The 24,362-nt window shown below is 31.9% G+C and overlaps 2 protein-coding genes across 5 annotated transcripts; one reads left to right on the plus strand and one right to left on the minus strand.

Annotated features, from left to right (window-relative positions):
- Positions 1-64: 64 nt before the first annotated feature.
- LOC11428174 (uncharacterized) lies at positions 65-6,530 on the plus strand. 3 transcript variants are annotated; one of them, XR_005645201.1, is made up of 6 exons: positions 65-237; positions 315-1,587; positions 2,224-3,213; positions 3,820-4,045; positions 4,573-4,867; positions 5,069-5,191. XR_005645201.1 is itself a non-coding variant. In XM_024778467.2 (6 exons), the coding sequence occupies exons 2-6, from the start codon at positions 325-327 to the stop codon at positions 5,981-5,983; spliced, it is 2,646 nt and encodes an 881-aa protein (XP_024634235.1). In that variant the 5' UTR covers positions 72-237; positions 315-324; the 3' UTR covers positions 5,984-6,091. The 3 variants fall into 3 exon arrangements, 2 of the variants coding, with proteins under 2 accessions (XP_024634235.1, XP_003601248.1); XM_024778467.2 differs by lacking the exon at positions 4,573-4,867 and adding an exon at positions 5,960-6,091 and having other exon boundaries at positions 72-237; positions 5,069-5,211; XM_003601200.4 differs by lacking the exon at positions 4,573-4,867 and adding an exon at positions 6,025-6,530 and having other exon boundaries at positions 81-237; positions 5,069-5,211.
- A 1,033-nt stretch (positions 6,531-7,563) lies between these two features.
- Positions 7,564-15,404, minus strand: LOC11436546 (uncharacterized). 2 transcript variants are annotated; one of them, XM_003601201.4, is made up of 9 exons: positions 15,303-15,404; positions 10,083-10,446; positions 9,388-9,421; positions 9,035-9,265; positions 8,753-8,842; positions 8,571-8,636; positions 8,388-8,479; positions 8,246-8,293; positions 7,564-8,031 (listed from the first exon to the last, which is right to left on the minus strand). In XM_003601201.4, the coding sequence occupies exons 1-9, from the start codon at positions 15,352-15,354 to the stop codon at positions 7,914-7,916; spliced, it is 1,095 nt and encodes a 364-aa protein (XP_003601249.2). In that variant the 5' UTR covers positions 15,355-15,404; the 3' UTR covers positions 7,564-7,913. The 2 variants fall into 2 exon arrangements, with proteins under 2 accessions (XP_003601249.2, XP_039687422.1); XM_039831488.1 differs by lacking the exon at positions 8,753-8,842.
- Positions 15,405-24,362: the final 8,958 nt, after the last annotated feature.

A 24,362-nucleotide genomic window follows, 5' to 3' on the forward strand; every position in this document is an offset into this window, starting at 1 on the left:
ATAAAATAAAACACACGCAGAAACGGTCGTTGTAATATTTTCTCTTCTCATTTTCTGTTTTTTTTTTCCTTATTAACGAGTAAAAACAAAAACCTGATTCTCAATATTAGTTTTATTCTCTTTCTAAAAACATTTTTTTCCCCTGCATCGCTGTCATCTTCTCTCGTGTTGTGTTCGTGTATCAGGGAAAACTCTCTCTCTAGTGCTCAATTTCATAATCCCGCGCGATAATCAAAGGTTAGCTTCCATCAATCACACTTTCACGTAACTTTCTCATTAATTAATCTAATTAGCACTTGTTAATAATCAACCAGGTTTCAAATCATGAACGGGTCTCCGGATCCACCGTTGGATTCATTTCCCCGGTTACGTCTCCACCAATCAGACGGTCTATCTCGCCGCTCTTCCTTCGGCGCCGAATCGGATTCTGAACGTTACTGCAGCGCCAGTAACTCAATGATGGGAACACCGAACACCAGCATGAGCATCCGAAGTGCCGTTACCGTCTTCCACGATTTTTCCGATATCGATTTTGCTTCTTCTTCTAGAACCTTCGATGATTCAAATCGCAAGAGTTTTCAATACGGTTCGAGTGGATTGGAATTATACGGTGACGAGGGTGATGAGCTTAGTATGACCGGGCTTGATTCGTCGGAGTTGATTGGAAATAACGGAATTGAAGAATCTGATGGAAATGAAAATGGTGGTGAAGTTGGGGAAAGAGAGATTGAGACGGAAGAGGAAGAGGAAGAGGAATTTTCGGAAGGTGATGATTCTATGTTCAATTATGGGAGTGGATGCGATGGTGATAATGAGAATGAGTTTTATTCGATGAAAGGTGAAAATGTATCGAGTGAGTTTTATTCTTCGAGGAGTGTGAGTTTATACGAAGAAGGAGAGGTTCGAAATGAGAATCCATTGCTTATGAATTCTTCTGTGGCTTTTGGTTCACATGATTTGGATGATTTTTTGCTACAAAATGGTCCAGTTTCTGTTGTGTCTGACCTGTTTTATAATCCACGAGAAAGTAATAATCGAGTTGAAGAACATGGGGTAAGTTCTGTTCGAAAAGAAGAGAAGGACTCACTCATTGTCAATGATGAAGTTGAAGAAACAAAAGATATTGGTGATCGAGAAGCTTTAGAAGAGGTGAGGGATAGGGATAGGGATAGGGATAGGGACAGGGACAGGGATGCTCCTGTTTCTTGTGAAGTTCAATGTGCTGACAATTCACCTGATTTGGATCTTCTGCCAGAAGAAGATCCTCAGAAGAGTTTGAATATCACGGATGGTGGAAGTGAGGGAAAGGGAAATCGATATAGTAAGAATGATGAAGCTGGTGCCTCTGGTGATGCTCAAAGGGAAAATCTGGATTTAGATAATTTTGAATTCAAGTCTGATCAATTTTGTGATAATAGAGATGATGTAAGTACTTCCAACGTATCAGTTCATGTAGAGAATGTGGATGCAAAATCATTTAAGAATCTTAAACCAATTGTGCTTCCGTCGAATGGCGGAACAAGGAAAATATTAGAGAGGTCTTCCACTTCGACAAATGTGTTAGAAAAAAGTCACGTGATATCTAAGGTGAGCAATGTGTACTCTACTCCTGTTGTGTTTCAAGTTATAGTTTCCAAACCTTTGCAGTTATTATATGTGCTAATTTAATTTGTACATTTTTTTATTAATATGTAAAACCAAGGTTTAAAATTGTAGTTATAGTTGAGTAGTGACCATAGTTGCATGACGGCTAATGTGGTCTGATTTGGGATTCAATTGCAGCATTATGCAGTTGTGGCTCAATTTTCGTCATTGATGCATTAGATGACGCAGTTCGTAATTTAAAGCATTGTATAAACCCATTAGTTTTATATGGTATTTCTAACTTGATTATTAACTAAACAGGCACAATGTTCAGGAAGGCCAACTGGGCTGAGTGTTGAAACTGTTAATTCTGTTCATAATTTAATGAGATGCATTCAATTGAAACTAGAGCTTGTAATCTCAAGTGTTAATTTTTTTAAAAAATTGAAATATTGGATGAATGACCCATTCAATTAGATTTCCCTTTTTTCTTTTTGCTGTTGAAAAAGGCTATTTTATTTGCCATCTCATCTCATGAAAAAGATGGTGGAAAGTGTTGTCGAAGACTGACTTGAGACATTTTTGCAATTATTATTCTGCCTGCCTATACAGGGTTTAATGTTTCACTAAATATTGCAGATAGAGGACTCTGAGCTAAGTGAATTCTATGACGAGGTTGTTCAGGAAATGGAAGAAATTTTGCTGGAGTCTATGGATTCTCCTGCGGCTAGGTTTTCCGTGGGTAACAGAATGTTTGATCCACAACAGTCCGTGCCTTCAAGAGATGGTGGATTGACTGCTTCTACTTCTAGTACAGATGATGCTTGCCTGCTAGTTAAGCGCCCAAGAAGAATAGATAGGATTGAAGTGGTAGGTGCAAGGCAGAAAAGAGGGGATGTTTCTTTCAGTGAAAGATTGGTTGGGGTGAAGGAATACACTGTTTATAAAATAAAAGTGTGGAGCGGCAAGGATCAGTGGGAGGTTGAAAAGCGATATCGTGATTTCTTAACTCTTCATCGTTGCATGAAATCCTTATTTAACGAGCAAGGCTGGACCTTACCTTTGCCTTGGTCTTCTGTTGAAAAGGAATCAAAGATATTTAGAAGTGCATCTCTTGATATTATTGCGAAGAGAAGTGTTCTCATTCAAGAGTGTTTACAGTCTATTCTCTGTTCCAGGTTCTTTTCAAGTCCTCCAAGAGCACTTGTTTGGTTTTTGTCCCCTGAAGATTCCCATCCCAGTTCACCTGTGTCAAACTCTCCAGTGTCTCTGTCTTCTTTTACAAGAGGGGAAAATATTCGAAACTCTTCCACTTGGGGGAAGACCATATCACTTATTGTTGAAATTCCATCAAATAAATCAACGAGGCAGTTGTTAGAAGCACAACATCACACATGTGCTGGATGCCATAGGCATTTTGATGATGGAAATAGTTCAATTTGGGATTTTGTACAGACATTTGGCTGGGGGAAGCCTCGACTTTGTGAATATACTGGTCAACTGTTCTGCTCTTCTTGCCATACAAATGAGACTGCAGTCTTGCCAGCCAGGGTTCTACATCATTGGGATTTCACTCATTATCCAGTTTCTCAGCTGGCAAAGTCATATCTGGATTCCATACATGAACATGTAATTTTGGATTTAATGCTTTCCCGCTATTTTCATCCTATATTCTCTCTGATGCATGCTTATGCCCAAAATCTCTTATGTGTAAGCTAACTAGAAAGTGATGTTTCTATCTCTTCTCTTTGTTGGGTACCAAAAGCTTGGATTTGGTAGAATCTAGTACACTGATAGAGTAATTGCTAGTTTTAAGGAATGCTGTTCATTTGCTTCTACAGTGAACATTGGGCACACAGACTGTGAAGTGATGAAAAGTGACTACACTAATGCATACAAATTGATGCATGCTAAGCTGTTATTGGCAAATTCCTTGTGAATATTAAATTTTATGGCCTTTATTGGTTACCTTAATTTTCCTTGTTATATTCACTTACTGGATTTAGCTGTCATTGACTTGTAACTTTGGGTTTGAATCCGATATCGTAAAGGAACCCCTATAAAGTTTTCAGAGTATAAAATAGAAAACAATTGCACAACTTAGAGGATTGAACATGAATATATGTGTTGTTTAACCAGATCTTTTATGTTACTTAGTAGAGGATCACATGCTTTGTGTCACTGCCGTTAATCCCCTTATTTTAACCTCGTTTTGTTTTGAAATTTCTCCTGCAGCCCATGCTTTGTGTCACTGCCGTTAATCCCTTCCTTGTGTCAAAGGTCCCAGCCTTGCTTCATGTTATGAGTGTTAGGAAAAAAATTGGAACAATGCTTCCATATGTCCGCTGCCCATTCCGGAGGTCCATCAACAAAGGAGTTGGAAATCGGAGATATCTTCTTGAAAGCAATGACTTTTTTGCTCTTAGAGATTTGATTGATCTGTCAAAAGGAGTCTTTGCTGGTTAGATTTTATTTTTTACTTCATATATTGTGTCTTTGCTAGTCCGCGTAGATGTGTTACATTTTCTTTGATAAATTAATTTGGGTTTGATGGAATGATATCTTAAGCCGTTTCTAGTACTTGCTCTTAAAACCGAAATTCACATTCTGATCGATCAGATTTTATTACCGAAATTCCTCATGTTTTCCCTGCTTTGATTGGCTGCCTTTATTGCAAATGTCTACCTCCAGTCCTATTTATTTTTTGGTTCTTATGCAAGTTGGTTTCTTATAATGAGTGTTCAAGGTATTTTTTAAAAAATAATTAGCATTGACTCCTTTGAATATGCTTCCTTGGTCTTCGTGATTAGTCTTTTGTTTCTTATAAGTAAGACTAGAGGAGTACGTATTAATAATAATGTGGATATCTTGGTCTAACTGATTATGGACTCGTATCATTTTGAGTAACTTCATGTATGATATGATAGGGCCCCTATAATAACCTAAGTACGGAGAAAGAAAAGGTTGATACAGGGAATTATGGCCCAGAGAGATAATGGAAAGGTTTCCATCAACATTCTGGGAAATAACTAAGTTGGCAGCAGGATGGTAGGGGTTGTGTGATTCAGCTGAAGGGGATAGTGAGGGAGCTGGTATTTACTGAGATTAGGCTGTTAATAGTTGGGACTTTTCTGGGAGAGACTTAGCACTCTCGAATTGCCTTGGCCATTTGTTTTTCTGGTTTCTGCTTTGTATTTTCGGTATCCAGGACCTGTTATCACCTCGATACAGGTCTGGATTTCCCGGTAATACAGTTTCAGTGCCCTGTTTTACTGTTTTCCTGGTACCTATCAATGCATGCCTTGCATGTTTTTTTGCCCGTAATTGCCAATTAATTTATGCCCTCTTTTTTATACCGTTCTCTAATAAGAAGTTTGACAGAATACCATGCAACGCTATTTATTGTGACCAGTGATCACTTTTGAAGTCTTTATGTGGAATTCCCTATATCTGGTGTCTCTGATTTATATCATCTGTTATGCAGCACTGCCTGTGATGGTCGAAACTGTGTCGAGGAAAATCCTGGAACACATTACTGATCAATGCCTCGTATGCTGTGATGTGGGAATCCCATGTAGTGCCCGACAAGATTGCAGTGATCCATCTTCTCTCATTTTCCCATTTCAGGTTTGTATCTGTCAGTGCTAAGATTCTGTACTATAGAATTAGTTGAGGAAAAGAATGAGTTTATAAATGAAAAAAATAATGATTTCTTAGAATTCTAATTAGGCTGCCAATAAATTGTATGTTGGATTGCTTTTAATGTAAAAAGTTGATCATACAGACTATGCAAAAAGACTTCACAGGCATTTTGTGGATATTCTTTTTTCTTTTTTAATTTAAAAACTGTGGAAAAGACTTCAGAAAAATTAATTGTAATAATTGAATTTGTGAGTTAGTTTATAACGGTCGTCTATACATGAGTGAGAAAAAGCAACTTGTATAGTAATATTTAGGTTTAATTTTGACTTATGGTCTCCACGACCTATGTGCAGCCCCCTCGATTACATTTTTTTTTTTTTGGTCATAATCAAGTCTCCAAAAGAATCAACTTATATACCAGTTTATCATCCAATTGCTATTAAAATAATTGAGAACGCATGATTTTCAGATGTAACATAACTTGTTGCTAAGTTGGTCAGCTTAAAGGACTCGTGACATGTAGGACTAAAATGCATGGTTTATTGGTTTATTTTTTTTCAAAAATATCAAATCTATTTTAATCATTCATGGTATAATAGATTCATTTAAATGACCAATCTGGCAACATGTCAATTAGATTTCCTGCAGTCTAGAGTTGGATTCATAATGGGTATATGGGGATACTATATTTTCCCTATCCTCTAATGCCTCGACATATTTACTCTTTTGTCAGTCTGGAATTCTTTTGATCTATTAAAAAAGAGCAATCTTAATACTATAAAGCTAAATTATCAACAGGAAGACGACATTGAAAGGTGCAAATCTTGTCAGTCGGTTTTCCATAAACATTGCTTTAGAAAGCTTTCAAATTGTCCTTGTGGGGAACAACTCAGACTGAACAAGTCAAGGAGTTTTGCTAACAGAGTAAGTCAATGGGGAGGTGGTGGAACAAAAGGAGCTTTTGACTTGTTAGGCAAGGGACTAAGTTCTGGGTTGTCACCTAGGTTTCTCTCTGGATTATTTACAAAAGAAAAGCCTGAGAAAACAAGGGAGCATCAAGGCGAAAATATCATCTTAATGGGTTCCTTACCAAGCAATTCTTTATGATCAGAAGTCAGAACTTGTACCTTAATGTTGTATTAGCTTTTTCTTTTTTAACTCAAATGTTGTATTTGCTATACCACAAATTATGTTGCACATCTTAGGATGATTCTTCAATAATCACAGTTGTGTATGTAGTCATTTTTTGGGGTTGTCATTCTTTGTAACAAAAATTCATGTATAATATAAGTTTCTTTTCTTCATTCGTTTCTTCTGTCTGTGCTTACAATTTTTTTCACTGAATGTATTCGAGCAAACAACACATGGGTGGAATCGTTGGATTTTGGATCTGGGTTGATACAAAATAAATTGTTAGTCGATGTAGAATCTATTAAAATATACAAAAGTTGAATAAAACCACCTTGCACATTTGAAATATGTGAACCGTCTAAAATTATTTTAAAAAATGTTGATTTGTATGATGTGAAATTTCCTAGCTGGACTTGATAATTGAAAATAAAAGAAATTTTTGTTCAAGATTGAGACCAAGGAGCTCAAGTTTGCAGTTTGAATCTTCATATTGTGTGAGTCACATATATGATGACAACACTCCCCTGATCATTTTCACTACTTGATGGCTTTGATATCACTCCCAAGAAAAGAAAAGAAAAAAGGATTTTATCTTCTTCATATGTAAATTTGAAGTTCGTAATAGTGTCACAAATTGGATGGTAACTATTATTTGTTTATATTTGTAGACTATTTCTACTCCTCTCTTTCCTGATACTTTTCTAGTCTTCTCTTGCAAATATCAACTGATATAGTGACATGTTTGTTTTTTCTGTTAGCTTATAAGTGCGTTTAGTAATTGATCTTTTTAATGCTACCTTTTTAGTTCTTCATGGCAAGTTTCAATGTTGCAGTTCAGTGGTAATGGAATTTGCCTTGATTTTAAGAGCGACTTTTCTAATTTTAAGTTAACTTCTTTAAATGACAGTTTGAAAAAAGGCAATTGATTCCACTAGAAGTAATGTAGCTGCCACAGTACTGAAGGGAGTCAAGCAAAACATGAGTGATCTCTGCTAAATGTATTTTAGAAGTCAAACAAAGAAATGAAGATGTCCATTAGTGTTATTAGAAACATGAGTGATATCTGCTAAACGTACTTTAGAAGTCAAACAAAGAAATGAAAATTTCCACACATAGTTAACATAGTACAAAAGAACACATTTTCAAAATTAGTGGCACAATCCAACATTTATACACTAAAAAATATAGTAAGAAAGTTTTCAAACATGCAATAAACATTGATAACTATGGATATTTAAGAATCATAGGAAAATCAATGCTTGGTCAGATTAGTTCTTACAAGAATTCATAACTAATTACATGTATGGCATCTCTATGAGAAGTATTAGCAGAAAGCATTAGCCAAATTGTATTTATACCTTCTTCAACTGCTAATCTTCACCTAAATATAAAATATATCATCTGTTGCTATTTATTTCAACATTATGTGATTCATTTTGCTAACAGTATTATTTCACTCTTCCTTCCTCCTTCCTTATATTCATTCTTTCTATGGTGTAAAGTTGATGTTCAGAAAATTGAAGCTATAATTTGGTTTAGTCCTAAGCAAGCCAATATCATCTAACACATTGATATGAGTCGGGGTAGCGGGTTGACAAGACATAATGTTTCAGCTTCATTCCCAAAGTGAAAATACCATAGCATGGAATATGCAGTAATGCCACAGCAAAGTACCTAGAAATGAATCACAAGCCATAGAAAACAGGGTCACTAAAATGAACTTAAGTATATACGCAAAGCTAAATATCCTAAGTCCTGACAATAGTTTACAATTACTACTTCATAGGAATCAAGCATCATAAAAGCTCTAGAACTAAAGAATGGAAATGAGGCAAGATTTTTTTAACTAATTTTGCATAAGATAATGAGAAAGGAGTAAAATTCATACCATAGTGGAGCATATGAGGATGATAAGTCAAGAAATGGATAAGGCCACCTGTTTTTCAAAACAAGAAAACTTATGTTAGACAGTGATGTACTGTGTTTTTTTCTAAGTAGTTGAAATAAAACTAAAAAACAAAGGCTTATACCAGAGATATTTGCAAGCATGAACAATCCATTGGAAAATCACATATGCGACTGTCCATAAGCAAAAGTATCCCATTCGAAACCAAGGGAAAGGCTGAAGGAGCAAAACGAAGAAGAGTATGATTTCCATATAAGCACAAACAATGGAAGTTTAGAATTAAATGGAATTCAATGCAAGAACTCACCAGGCAATTTAAAGCTGTATCACCTATGAGGAAAATAGCATTGATTGAGTGCATAATGATTACCAACTGCCACAAAAGAATACTATAATCAATATAAGTGGTTTAATTTCCAAGTTTTGAAGTCTCTTATTTTTTTCCTAGGAGAAACCCCCTGAATGAATGAGTTCATAGAAGATACTTACAAAGTTTAGATTGTAATCTTTGATGGTTAGAAATGGAACAAATACAAACCAAAATACACAATCAGTGAGCAATGCAGCACCTGCATTTATCTATTCACAAGTAAAGAAACTAAAATCAATTATAAAATCAACTGGTTTAGTTCGAGCTAAGGCTTGAAATGGATTTAAAAATACTTTCACAGCATATAATATACTAACATTTGCTTATTAAAAAAAAAAATGAAAAGATCAACCATCATTGAAGTTTAATCAAAAATATATGAAAATTGAAAAAATATGTACCTGGAATGTTATTTGAAAAATATAACCCCAAGTTCCAGCATGTTGGCGAACAATAACTTCTTCGGAGGCTCCCAAATTTTTCTCTTGGTCTGATGCATTAGAACTTTGTGGGAGTATATGAACATCAAATATTCCTTGCTCTGCATCTCCATCAACATTATCAACCTTATTATCACCACTTGATTTCTTATGATGTTGGTAACATCCATGCATGGAAAGTATTGATCCTAGCTGCAATATCAATCCAATCATAAAAGGACAATAAATATATAAGAGATTATATAGTATATGATGGAGAAGAGTAACATAACCAATAATATTCTAAGATATTGAATTGAAGCATTTATACTTACCCCAAAGTAAAAAGTGATTGAAGCAAATGTCCACCTTGTTTCAGAAACCATAAAAAAAAAAAAAAAATCAAAATCAAAATCAAATTAAATGCTAAAAAAATAATCTGAGTATATGGTGGTTAATTAATACTGCAAGAGTTGAAATATTGTCTGGCTATAAATGGTTATTGCTCAAATTAGCTTCATGAATGATGTAAGGCAATAACTTTCTTAAAAGGAAAATTAAAATAGACTTCTAACTAACAAATTAGCATCATATTGATTGATCACAAAAGCCTTAACTTCAAAAGCAGTGAGGGAGTAATTGCAATAATATATAGTGTCCCTTCAGCTAGCAAGCTACATTATAGTTAACTATTTACTCCTTTCATCTCATATTATAGTATAACAACAAAAACTATCTCATTTTAAATATCTTTTCATAATAGCAATGAAATATTAATTAATATTTTTTTCTATTATATTCTTAATCATTTATCAATATCCCATCTTCAACTCTTCTAACTAATATGAAAGTGTAGAAAATTATACAATATTTTGTATGAAACCTAAAATATTAATCACATTTCTTAATTCATGTGTTAAAATCTTAAAACAAATTATAATTAATGTATATATACATAGGCCTCATTCATAATGTTCTTCCAAAAGATACCAAATATTAAAACAAAATAAAAGAAAAAATGAAAACTTACTGAGTGTAGTACAATAAAATTTCTCCTCCATCAACAACAACATTGACAATGAGTAGAACCAAAAGCACAATAAACGCAAAAACTCGAAAAGCCAAAAGCCAAGCAGGGTGAATTCCTTTCAAACAAGGCTTCCAAGTTTCATCCTCATACAAAATTGCTGAATTTTCCTCTTGTTTTTCTCTTCCACTACCATTTCTAGCTGAAACATTTCTTGAACGTTTTTCATACTTCCATAGAAGCAATGATGAGAAAATGATTGAAAGCAAAACCCAAATAGCACAAAGCAAAACCCTCCAATTAATCCAATAACTCTGAGTATTTGTCTTAACAGTCATAATGGGTTCCCATGAGCCTTTAGGAGAGCCTGTTAGAAAACTCATGATGAATAAAAATCACTTTTTTTACTTTTTTTTTTTTCTTCTTCTGATTTTTCACAGTAAAAATGGCAAGAGAATGAACAAAATGAATGCTTTTTCTGTTATTTTACTGATCACACAAAACAAAACAAGCCCAGAAAGAAAAGATATAAACTTTGAAATGGGTTTAATCAAAATCTCTGTTTTATGCACTTCAATGATAAACTACTCATATCATGAGGTTTACATGCATCACAAAATAGGAACAAGAAGTGCTCAAATTTAGGAGACCAAAAAGTATGAACTCTTGACACATATTGACTACATTAAATGTTTTTTTGATTAAAACTAAAAAGATACGAAACTTAGATGAATTTTTGAACAAAAAAAATACACCGACAGTTACAATAGTAGATTGAAACTTGCAAGGAAAAGAAAGAGAATGTGAAGAGAAGATGCTTTGCTTTTGTTTTTGTATGTAGAAATTTAAAACTGTTGAAGAGGTTATAGAGAAGAAGAAGGGAAGGAAAGAAAAGGATAGTGTGCTTTGGGAGCAAGTTTCTTTCTTCTACACTCTTTGCTTTTTTTATTTTATTTTTTTATTATATATATGCTGTCTAATATTTGATTGACACATATCATATGTACATTTTAAATTATTCCAAAACTACTAACATGAATGTTTGTTGTTGTTGTTATTAATTTGTTTATTACCAACCTTGTTGTATTTATTGAGTGACTTGAGAGAGACTCAGAATGAAAAGGACAGGGCATAGTATTATTTTGGGTTTATTTGCATTTGAATGTTTGTATAGTGGAGATGTTGCTTGTTTGTTTTGGTTGCAATTATGTTTTTTTACATGAGTTGCATTTGCATATTTTGGACCGTTCAATCTAAATCGTATGGTTTGTAATTTAATGTTATATACTACTCAAATCACGTCGTTAAAAATGTGAGCTATTTGATTTTGATCAAACGACTTATAATTTTCAACAAATGATATTGTTTTAAATTGGCTTTGGGTTTTGGTATGAGTTTTTGTTGCTAATAAAGGAGGAAAGTACAAAAGAGAAAAATGTTAAATTTAGAAGTGGGAAAAAAAGGGTAAAATACCTCCTTTGAGGTTAATATATGGGTACATTAAAGTGTAGAAAACATTGATATGTAGGAGTACTCAAAAAAGAAAAAATTGATGTGTAGGAGTGAACAATGATTTGGAACATGATGGTTGATTTTAATGATTATATTCGTTCGTTAAACTTGAAATTTATGTTATAATTACTAGATGATTAGTATTTCAACTTTGCAATATGTTTCAAATATAGACTAAAAAATAGGAAGGTCTAGATCAATAATGTGATTATTTTAGAGATAGACAATTCATTACCAAGTGATTTGAGGAATGAAATTAAGTTTGATGAGAAATTAGAATAATATTACTATTATTGTTAAAACAGCAACTGTTTTGTCCTAGGGGTGTCTTGCAGTGGAAGCATGAGAATGTTGTTTTTGTTGCTTTTTTGGGGTCATGTAATGGGGCCCACTAGTGAGACCACACATAGACTGGACTCCTTGGAGTAGGGACAACATTGACAGCTATGAGATGAGACCATTGAATTGAAATGGCCAAATCCACAGGCACAACTGGCACTGTACTACGCAATGCATTTTTACAGCTACGTAATTCAAAATTCCTAATCAGACAATTTCTTAACTTATTCCTTTTTTTTTTTTTTTTTTTTTTTTAAACTTGGATAATATTATGGCAGTGTAAAAAAAAATAAAAATGAGAGAGTTGATAAAGTCATCGTGAATGAATGAAGCAATATTTTTTCTAGTGATAAATGAATGAAGCTCCTCGAGTTGGATAGATGGTACATGCAGAAAACAAGAGTGGTCCAATCCAATATATAGATGGTAAATGCAAACTTATAAAATGGAATCTGAATTTGTCCTCCTCGGGGTTTGAATAATGAATGGTTGGGAAATTTCTTGAACAAAAAGTAAAAACAGGAGTCAGGACCGTGGCAAGAAAATCCAAATTTCATATGGCTTTTTACATTGATTGACTTTATACTAATCAATGGGGTCAAGCTATTATCAAACGACAAGATAAAAGATACCACATCTGATTTACTTTATTTAATATATGCGTCAAAAGTTTGAAGAGGCAACAAATATATATATATGACTGTGTGTGATTCCTGAATATGATAGCTAAAACATGATTACTAATTATGCACTAATATATTTTCTATGATTTGGATTCCATAAGCTTGGTGAAATAGTTATATTTTGCCGTGTGATATATAATTTTGGGTTTTCTTTAAGACTGTGTTTTTATTTGATGAGCTGATAGGTGAAATATTTGTTAATGATAAAGTTGATTGCATCAGCCAAAAAGATGATTGAAAATAAAAAGAGGTATAAAAAAACCGCCATCAATGCTAACTTTAGCTTCGTAGAGAGGGTTACACATCAATGGTTCGTGACTTTATGCTTAGAAAATGCATGTTTTTATCCCAAGACTATAAAAAAGCATGAAGATGTAATGTAATCACTCATTCGCTTGTTGTGCACGGTAAAAAGGCATCTTGTAGTGATTTACTATATTTTTAAATATATAAATAACGAAATAGAGAAATAGGAGAGATAGGTGAGATTTACTATATAAAAGGCATCTTATAGTAATTTACTGTATTTTAAATATAATTTACTATATTATAAAAAGGCATCATTGGGACATGAGTTCGGTGTGGGGAGAGGAGGAATAGGAGAGATGATATAAAAACCCTCTCTCCATTTCTTAAATGTTGTAGAAATGGACAAATCAGCTGATAAAAAAAAATAGAAGTGGACATCTTCAATACCGTTTTGTTCGGTAGAACTATAATTTTGATACAAATAGAAAATATCATTGTAAAAACTGTTTTGTTTTTGGAGAATTTGTCGGAATCCAAGTCAACATGTAATTGAGGTGGGTGAGAGGGGTTAGGATCCTACCATTAAATGGGTTCCACTATCATTAATTATTTTTTACTTTTGAGTCTATATCTTTTCAAATGAAAAAATGGAGAGGATACAAAATGGAGAAGATCTTGACTCGAGTGGGAGGTATTGAGTGAATGAATGAACATATCTTGATTGGTAGTAACATGTCCCTTATATAGACGTAAGATGTATAGTATTGAGTTTGATGACTCACTGAATCTTACGTTGTAAACGAAGGAATATCATGCGGATTGAGCATTTGACCAAGAACAAATATATTTGATGTAAATGATCCCTTTTGCCTATTGTATGAATGGTTTACATATCCATTTGATTGTATATATGCTTAGATAGGTTTGGTTGTATTTTGGACGGTTGATTTGTATTTTTCTTAGAAATTTAAAGAAAAACAAAACTATTTACTTCACACCATTCACTGCCATGTTTAAGACCGGCAACAAAAATTTCTTAGAACGACAGTTTCAAACTCTAAAGATACTGAAAGTGCACCAAGAAGTATGCCAAGCCAACATATGAGGGAACAATCAAATGAAATTCAAGAGCAAATAAATTATGACATCCAATGCCTCTATAAAATAAGGAATGGTCAAAATAAAGATCATATAATCACAGTGAAAAATGTTGAACTAGTATCAATAGCCAAGAGCAAAGATAAACATAGAAGCATATGAAGTGTAACGGGTTCGAATTGAAATAGTTCCTTGATTGTCGAACGAAGGGAAATTAACTTCCGTTCAGAAACAACAATAGTTTCTTTTTTTGGTCAAGTAATCTAGTGGCTAGAGCTCACACAATTTAATTGTGGAGAAGTGGGGTGTCTGGGGTTCGAACCTCAGCCCCTGCATATAATATGCAATATCCCTACCAACTGAACTAAGCTCACGGGGATAGAAACAACAATAGTTAATTACCATATTTTGGTCATTCGAGGTGTCTAAAATCCTAATGTAGATTTGACGATACATGTCTGATGGGATATCTACCTTTTGCTAGGGTTCCCGATCGATTTTGATCAACCTAGCCTTATGAGCCGAAAAGGTTAAAAACCGGTCGTTTGTGAAAAAACTCTCATCCAGTCTTCCTTAATTTTTTGTCGGCATACTTGATCAATTTCTCTGTGTTCAAATCACATAGTTGTTGTCCTCGTGATCTTAGCTCAGTTCGTAGGGACAATGCATAATATATGCAAGGTCCGGGGTTCAAACCCCGACCACCAACAAAAAAAATCACATAGTTGCCGAACATCGTTTAATAAAAATAGAATGGTTCTACATTTATAAAATTTCAACATAAGTTTACAGATACGTTTATTTTAACCTCGTAAAAAACTGGTTATTATAGTATTTTTATTGTTCTTTTGTGACTCTTTTTTCTTTTAAATTTATCAGAAGAGTCTTGCTCAATTCTAAAAATCAGGGCTATACAATTCATCAATGAATTTTTTTTCCCTTTTGTTTTGACACTTCTCTAATTGTTTCTTGTGGTGCTATTTGGATCCTTCTTAAACTCAACTTGTATTTATTGGGATCTCTTTTTCGTTTAATATAATTTTTGACTTCTTCAACAAAAAAAATCTATGAAGAAGTGTCTGCTAAGACTTACAAATAATTAGTTGGTAGCTGAATGCAGAAAATTGAATATCGAAAATGTGTCTCTAAAAATGTTCTTAGTTATTAGGAGAACCTCAACTAGTGGGTCAGTTGACATGTTCCACTTGGTTTTTATGCGTAAGTACCACACAAGCATATGCAAATGTTATAATAAGATAGGCAAGAGATACCAAATTATCATATTGTCAGTGATATCATCTGCACAAATTCACATAAAATTTTGTAGTTGGAAGATACATACCTTTCATGTTTGGTGAGAATGGAAGGAAAATTTTGAGACTATAAGGTTGCATACACGCAGGGGAAGACACAATTTAGCTTTTGTTGACATCAAATAGCGAGAGAAGAACTAAAGAGAGATGTGTTTATATGCATATAGGTAAAGTTTGGTAGTTTCAACTTTCAAGTTGAGATGTACTTTTGGTCCTTGTACTTTATAAAAATAAGTTTTGTTTGGCCCTCTTATTCAAAAAAATTGGTTTTTTGGGGTCATCTATTTAACTTTTATCTAAATTTTGGTTTTGTCTCATTTTTGGATCATCTTTTACAATGTGACATATTCATTTATGACGTGTCGCGCTTATTAGACTCCACTAAAAATCCATGTTAAATAAATATATGTTTAATAAGCATTGACACACCATAAATGATTAGACACATCATCAAAAAATGAAATGAAAGATCAAAATTATGAAATTTTTTAATAAAAAGACCAAAAATCAATTTTTAAAATAAGGGAATTAAAAGTACATTTAAGTCTCTTATTTATTAAGTGAACTCGGATTTCAATATGAAAAACTAGTTTAAGGAATTAGGGTGGCTAAACACATCACTCAGACAATCACTATTATAAACAAAATTCATTGAATAATTGATTTACGGTATAAGAGTAGTCCATATACATTAATATTCTTAACATTATAAATGAATGTATCTCACCTAAAAAACCTAATTCAAAGAACGAGGGTGTTCTGACATTGTACAACAAACAATTCAAAATATGAGGGTGTTACATCGTACAACAATGAACAAACAATTCAAAATCTGAACAACATTGGATTCTAATCCACCTTCAATAGAGAAATGATAATTGTACATCTATTTTATGACAACTTTTGTACAACCTTCTCTATCATACTCACATTATTTTCTTATTATCTCTCTTTCTTTTTCTCTCTCTATTATTTTTTACCAATAAGAAGAAAGAAAAGGTAGGTTGTCACAAAACTTGTCACTAAAAGGTTGTTCAAATATAATTACTCCCTTCAATATTTCCTAGTTTTTTTTTCTTCCCTTTACCCAATTTTGTTTTAAAGAAAAAACCTTTCACGTGTATCATATCCGAACCACGAGTCTATCACGAGATATGCTTTTGTTTTAATTTTTTCATTATTTAGTTAAGCAATGCATGTTTTTCATTAATTAAGTCGTTCACCTATTTTTTTAGATTTTTAGTGTTGTCTTGATGCGTACGTACCAAGCGTTTTGATTTCTTTTTCTATTGTTTCGTCCAATATTAGTTAACCACATTACTGAAACCATAATAACCAAGAGATGTATGTATGTGTTTCACTGCCAAAAATAAACCAAAACCAATTGGATGTTATCTTGCAACCTTTTTTAAGGCTGACTTCATCGGCTCAGGCTAGCGTGGGAGACCAAATCAGGTCTCTCACGGTGGGAGGGGAGAAAAAACCTACAATTGCAGGTCACCATTAGTTTTAATAGTTTTATATTATTTTTGCTATTTATACTTTTGACCCACCTAAGTTAATTATAAATATTTCACTCGAGTTTTTTTATTTACGAAATTGGCATGTCCCCTTTTTTTTTGTTATTATTATTTAAAAAACAAAATAAGTTACTATCTTTAATTATTATTTTCTTTCTTCTTTATTCTTTCCTTGTTCTGATTTCTCTGCATCTCTTTCGAGCACCATCATCACAACAATAGTGCTCATGGCACTGGTAAAAACTATTTACAAGTTACTACCATCACCATCATCGGTATCATCAATATTCATTAAACAACAACAACCACCGCAACAAGTCAATTTTTTTATTTAAATAACCATTTATAAATTAGGCTTAATACATGCTTTGATCCCTTAACTTATTTTTGGATTTCATTTTCGTCCCTTAATTAAAAAACGTCTTAAATTGGTCCCTTATGTATTCTACCGTTATCTATTTTGGTCATCGCAATTAGTTTTTTGATTCTTAATATTTGTAATATGATTATAACCGTTCGATTGCAGATCCATAGTATGTTACAGTGGACCATCTGTATCCAATTTGTTCTTCCTATTCTTCTTCTCCTTCCAAGTTCTTCCTCTGGTCATCAAACTTCAAACCCATTTAAATTTCTTACTCCTTACAACAACCAACAACACATAATTAATATAAATAAATCACCATAAACACCTAATTTTTCTTCTTTTTCTTCATCTTCTTCCCCCTTGTTCAACATCATGCTCAAGAACAAAAATCCAACACCCCTTAAACTGATCACAAACGAAAGCATATACAACCTAATCATAAATCGAAGATAAATAACACCTGAAAATCGAAAACTGAACAGAAGCAGAAAATCGAAGACGAAATTTGTATCAACATCCATTCTGCTATTAACCGTGTGGTTGTTCACACTTCAAAAAATTGGACTTCCATCAGATATTGATGTATCTTCTAAAGAGAAACTCTCAACCCGATATTAATGTTTTGGTCTAAGCATATCTAACTGAAAACCCTGTAATTTTCTTTTCTTACTCCATTCAATAATGTTGATGTCATGCATTTCATCCACATGAAATTTGGAAAAAGTTTTCGAAAATTGTTAGTTGAAAAGAAGAAAAAAGAAAATCATGACAATAATATAACAAATAGTGGAATGAACCTCACCCACAGAAAAATGAGGAACTTAAAAAGGGTTGATTTTTTTTTTTTTTTTTTTAATTCATGATGTGTTGATGATGATGAGAATTTGGAGATTTTTTTTTTTAATTCATGATAAGGAATTTAAAAAGGGGTTGTATCTGGATTCTAGAAGAATGAATAAATAAGAATGAGAATTAATATGATGATTTTAGGTTGTTGTTGTTGGTGTTGAGGAACAAACAATGAGTTTTGATGATGAAGAATGGATGAATAAGAGCAAAGATGATGATGATTTTGGGTGTCCAAGTTTATTTCTTTCTTTCTTTTTGGATTAATGGAAGATTGATGAAGATGATGAAGATGAGAGAAGAAGAGGAAGAAAAATCTGAAAAATATTAGGTGTTAGTGGTTCACACTAAAAAACAATAAACCCTACATGATCCAACAATCCTCTTTTAATGAAAAAATCAAAAGGTTAAAATTAAAAAATTTACTAAGGTCCATGGTGCACCACCTTTAAATATGGTTCACTTTAGACATTTGGTGTTAAAAACTAACGGAGATGACCAAAAGAGTAACGACAGAAAACATAAGAGACCAAATTGAAACGTTTTTTTAGTTAAGGGACCATTTTGAAAAAAAAATTAAATTAAGGGACTAAATGATGTATTAAGCCTATAAATTAAAAGAGCTTTATTTCCCATGACTGAGGTTGGGATTTTGTTGGAAAACAAAAATATTTCAGTTTTGAGTGTTTAACAATGCAGAAAATTGCTTGAAATCACAAGGAATTGTTATTTGATTCATGATTCTAGTAGTAAAAACAAATAACAAGGAATTGCTTGAAATCTCAAATTGAGGTTGAAGATGCAGTAGTAAAAACAAATAAAAAAAAAAAAAAAAACTCATACAACACAGGCGATGGGTATCAAACCGGCAACAATTTTTTTCATCAACAAACACTAATCAAACCAACTGTACCACTAATTCTATTGTATACGTACGGAATTTGATTATTATTAACTGTAAAAGGTTAAGCAATAAAAGATTCATATGATTAATTCAATATATTAATTAAGCAATAAAAGAGTCCTATGATTAATGCAATATATTACATCAAATGCTCGCAGCTATATACATCCTCTGGTAACTATTATAAGCAAAAATTCATATTTTAGGTTCATTTAATAATTGTTATATGTGGTATTTAATAAAGACCATATACATTATTTATTAAATTAAATGAATTTAAAATGTAAATTTTTGCTTATAATAGTGACCTAAGGGTGTGTGTGATATTAAAAATTTATACAAAAGATTTCGACCAAGTTGATTACTTTTCTGAAGGAATAGTTTGTCGGATTAACTTATATGAAATATTTAGATTGCCGAAATTTTAATTCTTAATTCATTTAGATCACATCAAACTGACCGTTAGTCAATTAAGTCCGTCTTGATCGTCAGAGGAATGTCATTTTTAACTAGGTTTCTAAAGTGAAAGTTTGTCAGATTGACTTATGCCAAAAGGAAAAAAATTTACAAAGCGCTTAAAATTAGATTATTTTTACAAGATATGAAATAAATGTGAATTTCCAAGCGCTTAAAATTTAAAATTCATATAAAATTCATCCCTTTTTTAAAAAAATTAAACTATTGCAGGAGATAATTTTATAATGTATTAAATAAGAGTTCAAAAAATAATTTTAAATTTTGAATGATACATATGAGTTTGCTAAATATGCAGGGACCAAAAATGCAGGGTCTCAATTTACATTACGTTTATGGATTAAATATGAATTGATTTGAAATCAATTGGTATCAATAAAAATGCTTGTCACAGTTGGTGTAAATTGGATACTTTGATGATCAAGGTTGCCTGTTTGATACTTTTGTTGCATCAATGTCTTTTTATTAATTTTTTTTTACCTGCATCTTCAACCTCCAGACGGGTCGAAATGACCCGGTTTATGACCTGGAAGAGAAAACCATAACTTTAAGCCATTTTAACACCAAAAACTCAATTTTAACCTAGACTCACGAACCAAATACCATTTCTTTGTGATTTCAAGCAATTTTCTGCATCTTTAAACACTCAAAATTGAAATAATTTTGATTAGTTTCAACAAAACCCAACTTCAGTTATGGATAAAAACCCTCTTGATTTAAAAATGTTATGGAAATAAAAAATTGATTTATTGTCGTTGTTGTTGTATTTCAATGAATACTAGATATCAGAAAAATATTTTTTAAGTTGTTGTTGTTCTTCAATGAATACTAGATATTAGCAAAATATTTTTTAATGGTGCCATGAACACTGGTGTTGGATGTAAAGAACTCATGATGCTGGACATGTTGGTAGTAAGGATGGATGTTAGTGGAAAGGAAACCAGAAAAAGGAGAGAGGATAAAGAAGAAAAAAAAAGAGTGGTCAAGAAATTGTGTGTGAAAAGATTACCATGACCATTGATCATGTCTCACGTTATATTTTGTTTAGCCTGATTTTTTTTTTAAGTTGTTAAATAAATTTATCTGTAAAATAAAGGTTATAAATAAATAAATAAAAAAAGAGTAATATCACGTTTACTTTAAATATTTAAGACCGGAGGTATTTATAAATATTCTATCCATTAGGGCAAGTTGTGTAATTCTCAAATTTTAGTTATGGGTAAAATCACATGCAAAAGTACAATTTGCAATTCGCCTACTAGGTACTGTAGCAACAGGTCCCTGGTAAGCAATCTGGACTGCATGTTGGTTTTGAGGCACATCCAACAGTTTAAACACGGTCACCCACGGTGAGAGACCTGATTTGGTCTCCCACGCTAGAAGTCGCCGACTTCATCAGCTTCAAACTTACATGATTTTAAAACGGTACAGTTTAAAAAGTAAGAGGTATATAGTTATAGTAGTTAGTAACGATAAAATTAAATTTTTAAATATTTTAAAAATCATTACAAAAAAACACATTAACAATAAAAAATTAGAAGTGTCAAGTGATCAATGTTTGTGTCTTAAGTAACTGAGTAATTGTCAAAGTGCTATGTTGATCTCAACATGTTCTATGTGTAGACATTATGTAGGAGTAAGGTGATGCTCTGAAGAAGCTCCTTTCTTTTGATGCTTGTGATGCATGATTGAAGATTTTGCTTTGAGACATATCTTATTGACCGCGTGCCAAGTATTTATGTTTTTGTTAGGAGATGTACACAGGAAGAAAACTATGTTATGTTTTACTTTTTTATCTTCTTATCTTGGTCATTTTTAAATATTACAAGATGATTCCACATGTTTGATGGAATCAAACTTTAAACCTTTTATCGAAGCTATTTTATAATATCTCTTGTTATTCGTTGTGATTTTCGTAAGAGCATTTTCGAGCATTGCTATTTATCTAGATAGATTTTATCAAGAATTGATTAAGAAAATGTCTCAGCCAGTTAAATTTGTTATTTGTCAAAAATCAAAGGAGGTAATGATGTATAATTAAGGAAAGGTGTTAGCAAATACACTGTCTTAAAATTTTCTCGATACAGTTTGTTGTTGTATCTATAATTTCCCTTTTCGTAAATGTTTCTCACTATATTATATATTCAAAAGAAATTTTATTAAAGTCCCACTTTTCCGCAAGGGAAATGTCAAACCAAACTATTTTAAGAAAAAGATTCTACAATAAACTTTAGGGTTTAGAGAGTGACAAAAAACTCATGTTCGGACTGTATAAATTTCACTTTCATAAAAGACTTTTGGGTGGACTTAAAGAAATGTTTTTTTTAGATTTATGAATGAATTCCATGCAAACAAGAGGTTGGTAACAGCTTCTAATAGTACTTTTATAGTCTTGATCTCTAAATAGGAACCTCTCTCTCACTTATCCGCCATGTATCTTTAGTGGGATGCATGTATAAAGTGCCAACGAAGGTCTTAGCAAATAGACTAAACAAAATGTTTTTAAGGTGATTTAAAACGATAAATTTACGTTTGTGAAGAGAAAACATATTTTAGATGACATCACTATTGCAAATGATGTGGTGGCTAAGGTAAATAAATAGAACAAACAGTTGATCTTATTTAAGGTGGACTTTGGTAAAACATGTAATTCAAGAAGAGTCGGATTATTTTGAGTATGTCTTGATGAAAATCAATTTTCCTTAGAAGTGGAGGAAATGAATTTTGGAATGTGTAACTACAGCTTGAACATATGTATATTAGTATTTTGAACACGTTTCATATCATTTTATGTCATAAATTGGGAGAATGATGAATGCGTTTGAAATTTGGCTAAATATCATAAATTTTTTAGCACGTTCATGAAATTATGAGATTTCTTGTTATTTCCTCACTCTCTAAAAAATGAATAAAAGAGTGTATATATAAAATACTTTGAAAGATAGTGTGTTATAGACTTATAATTATTTTTCTTATGTGATTCCTTGAAATTCATAGAATAATCTGAAATCAAAATTTAAATCTTGATAGTCTTAAAAATCATTAAAATATTTTGAAACAAAAATTGTCTTATTAAAATCGTAATACAATACACCTCCTTATTTATTTTTTTAATCAATTGATTTCATTTCACAATACACCTCCTTAGATTTCACATATTTTTCAAAAAAAGATAATTTCAAAAGAAAGAAATATAAATATCAGTAGAATATCCTGCATTTTAGAATGACAATTCATTCACACATCTTTGTCCTATTTTTCCACGTCCATTTTAGATTGTCAATATTTGATTTTTCTATTCTTGTCGACTACTATGATAACTACTTTCCTTTCTATTTGCCATTCGTGCACCTTATTAAATAATGTCCTCAAAAATTAAGTCTAAGTTTTCAAAAAATTATCGTCTTTCTTCAAAAAATAATTATCGTCTTGTATTAATATTTTTAATTTTAAACCGAAGTAGGATTAATTTAGATATTTTTTTTAAGCAAATGTTAGTGTATTAGGTTAGATTTTAGAGTTGAACTTAGATTTTATAGTCGATATTCGTTCAATGTCGATCAACTCATCAATTGAGTTGATACTCAAAAGATCTATATCTGATTTGTTAAATTAATTTAAAAATAAGATTTGTTAAAATTAAATTTAAAGATTAGAACAGATTAAATTCAAACAAAAAACTACCCTACTTCCTTAAAAAAAAAACTACACTACTTGCAATTACATAAAATGATAAAATTAATTTGAAATTGGGATTAAATTCGATCATTTTTTATAGGCAAAATTGATAAAATTGCAAATAAAAGAGTTTGAATGAATGATAAAATTAGAACAAAAACTGCACTACTTGTGATTAAAGAGAATGATGTAGGTAAATCATTCGTAACAAATTCGTAAGGTTTAGTTCAACTGATATTGTCAAAAAAATTAGGTTGGACATCTCTATCCGAATTTGAACTATGAACCTTGCAGTTGTGTGCATGTGTGTTTTATATCAATCACAATAAAGAAAGGCATATTATTGTGTTTCATTGTATGTTTGTTTTTATCGCATTTGATAAGGATAATAAATATTTTAGAATATACAACAATCAAATAAGTGTTTTGAGTCTTTTTTGATGATATGTAATTCGGAAAAACAAGACAGTACGTGGAAGATAAAAGGATTTGAAGTATGAAGTTAAATTGTATTTAGAAGGTTTTTGAAGACATTAAGTTCCAAGCATTTTAAGATAGAAGAACGCTAAAAAAAAGAACGGAAAACTGCAGAATTTGCCCTTAGGGGTTGCCCAATGCGCATGTAAAACTTGCCCTTGTGCTTTTGTCTATGCATCTTATACTTTTGTTGTTGGGCAGAACACACTATTTACTTGTTTTTCAAACAGAATCGGAGGGAAAAACCCATAAATCATAACTTAGCACATAAACAAAGTTGTCTATATGTCTCTAAAGGAGACTTTTACACACACTTTTATAGGTTGATGGTACAAGGCAAGAGTCAAACATCACAAGTTTTAAACCAAAGTTTCCATCTATCTTGTTCTTTAGAGTATGTTTTTCTTTTCTTTTGTAATGATTCACGTTCTTTTGAGTAACTAAATCTCGTTGATTATTTTTATTTGGTTTATGATCATACTCTTATATAAATAATTAGGGTAATGTTAACAATGTCTTTATTGTTTAAGCAATCAAAGTAGTAATATTTATATAAAAAATTGTGTACTTATTACTTTTACATGTGTTTAAGGTCAAACCCCAACCTCTGTTCATAATGTCTTCAATCAATAGCTATCAATTGAGCCACATTTACAAGACAATTAAATAATTTCTTTAAATTATTTTAAATATACATGTAATAATATGTTGTTAAAATCAATTAATAATGCATGAAATCCGTGACAAAAAAATCTAGTGTAGAGAAGAATTAGATACCTTATTCCGTTTTGAAAAGAGTGTGTTGTGTGGCGCAATTGAATCT

The sequence above is a fragment of the Medicago truncatula genome, chromosome 3 (genome assembly GCF_003473485.1).
Source record: "Medicago truncatula cultivar Jemalong A17 chromosome 3, MtrunA17r5.0-ANR, whole genome shotgun sequence".
Classification (NCBI taxonomy): Eukaryota; Viridiplantae; Streptophyta; class Magnoliopsida; order Fabales; family Fabaceae; genus Medicago; species Medicago truncatula.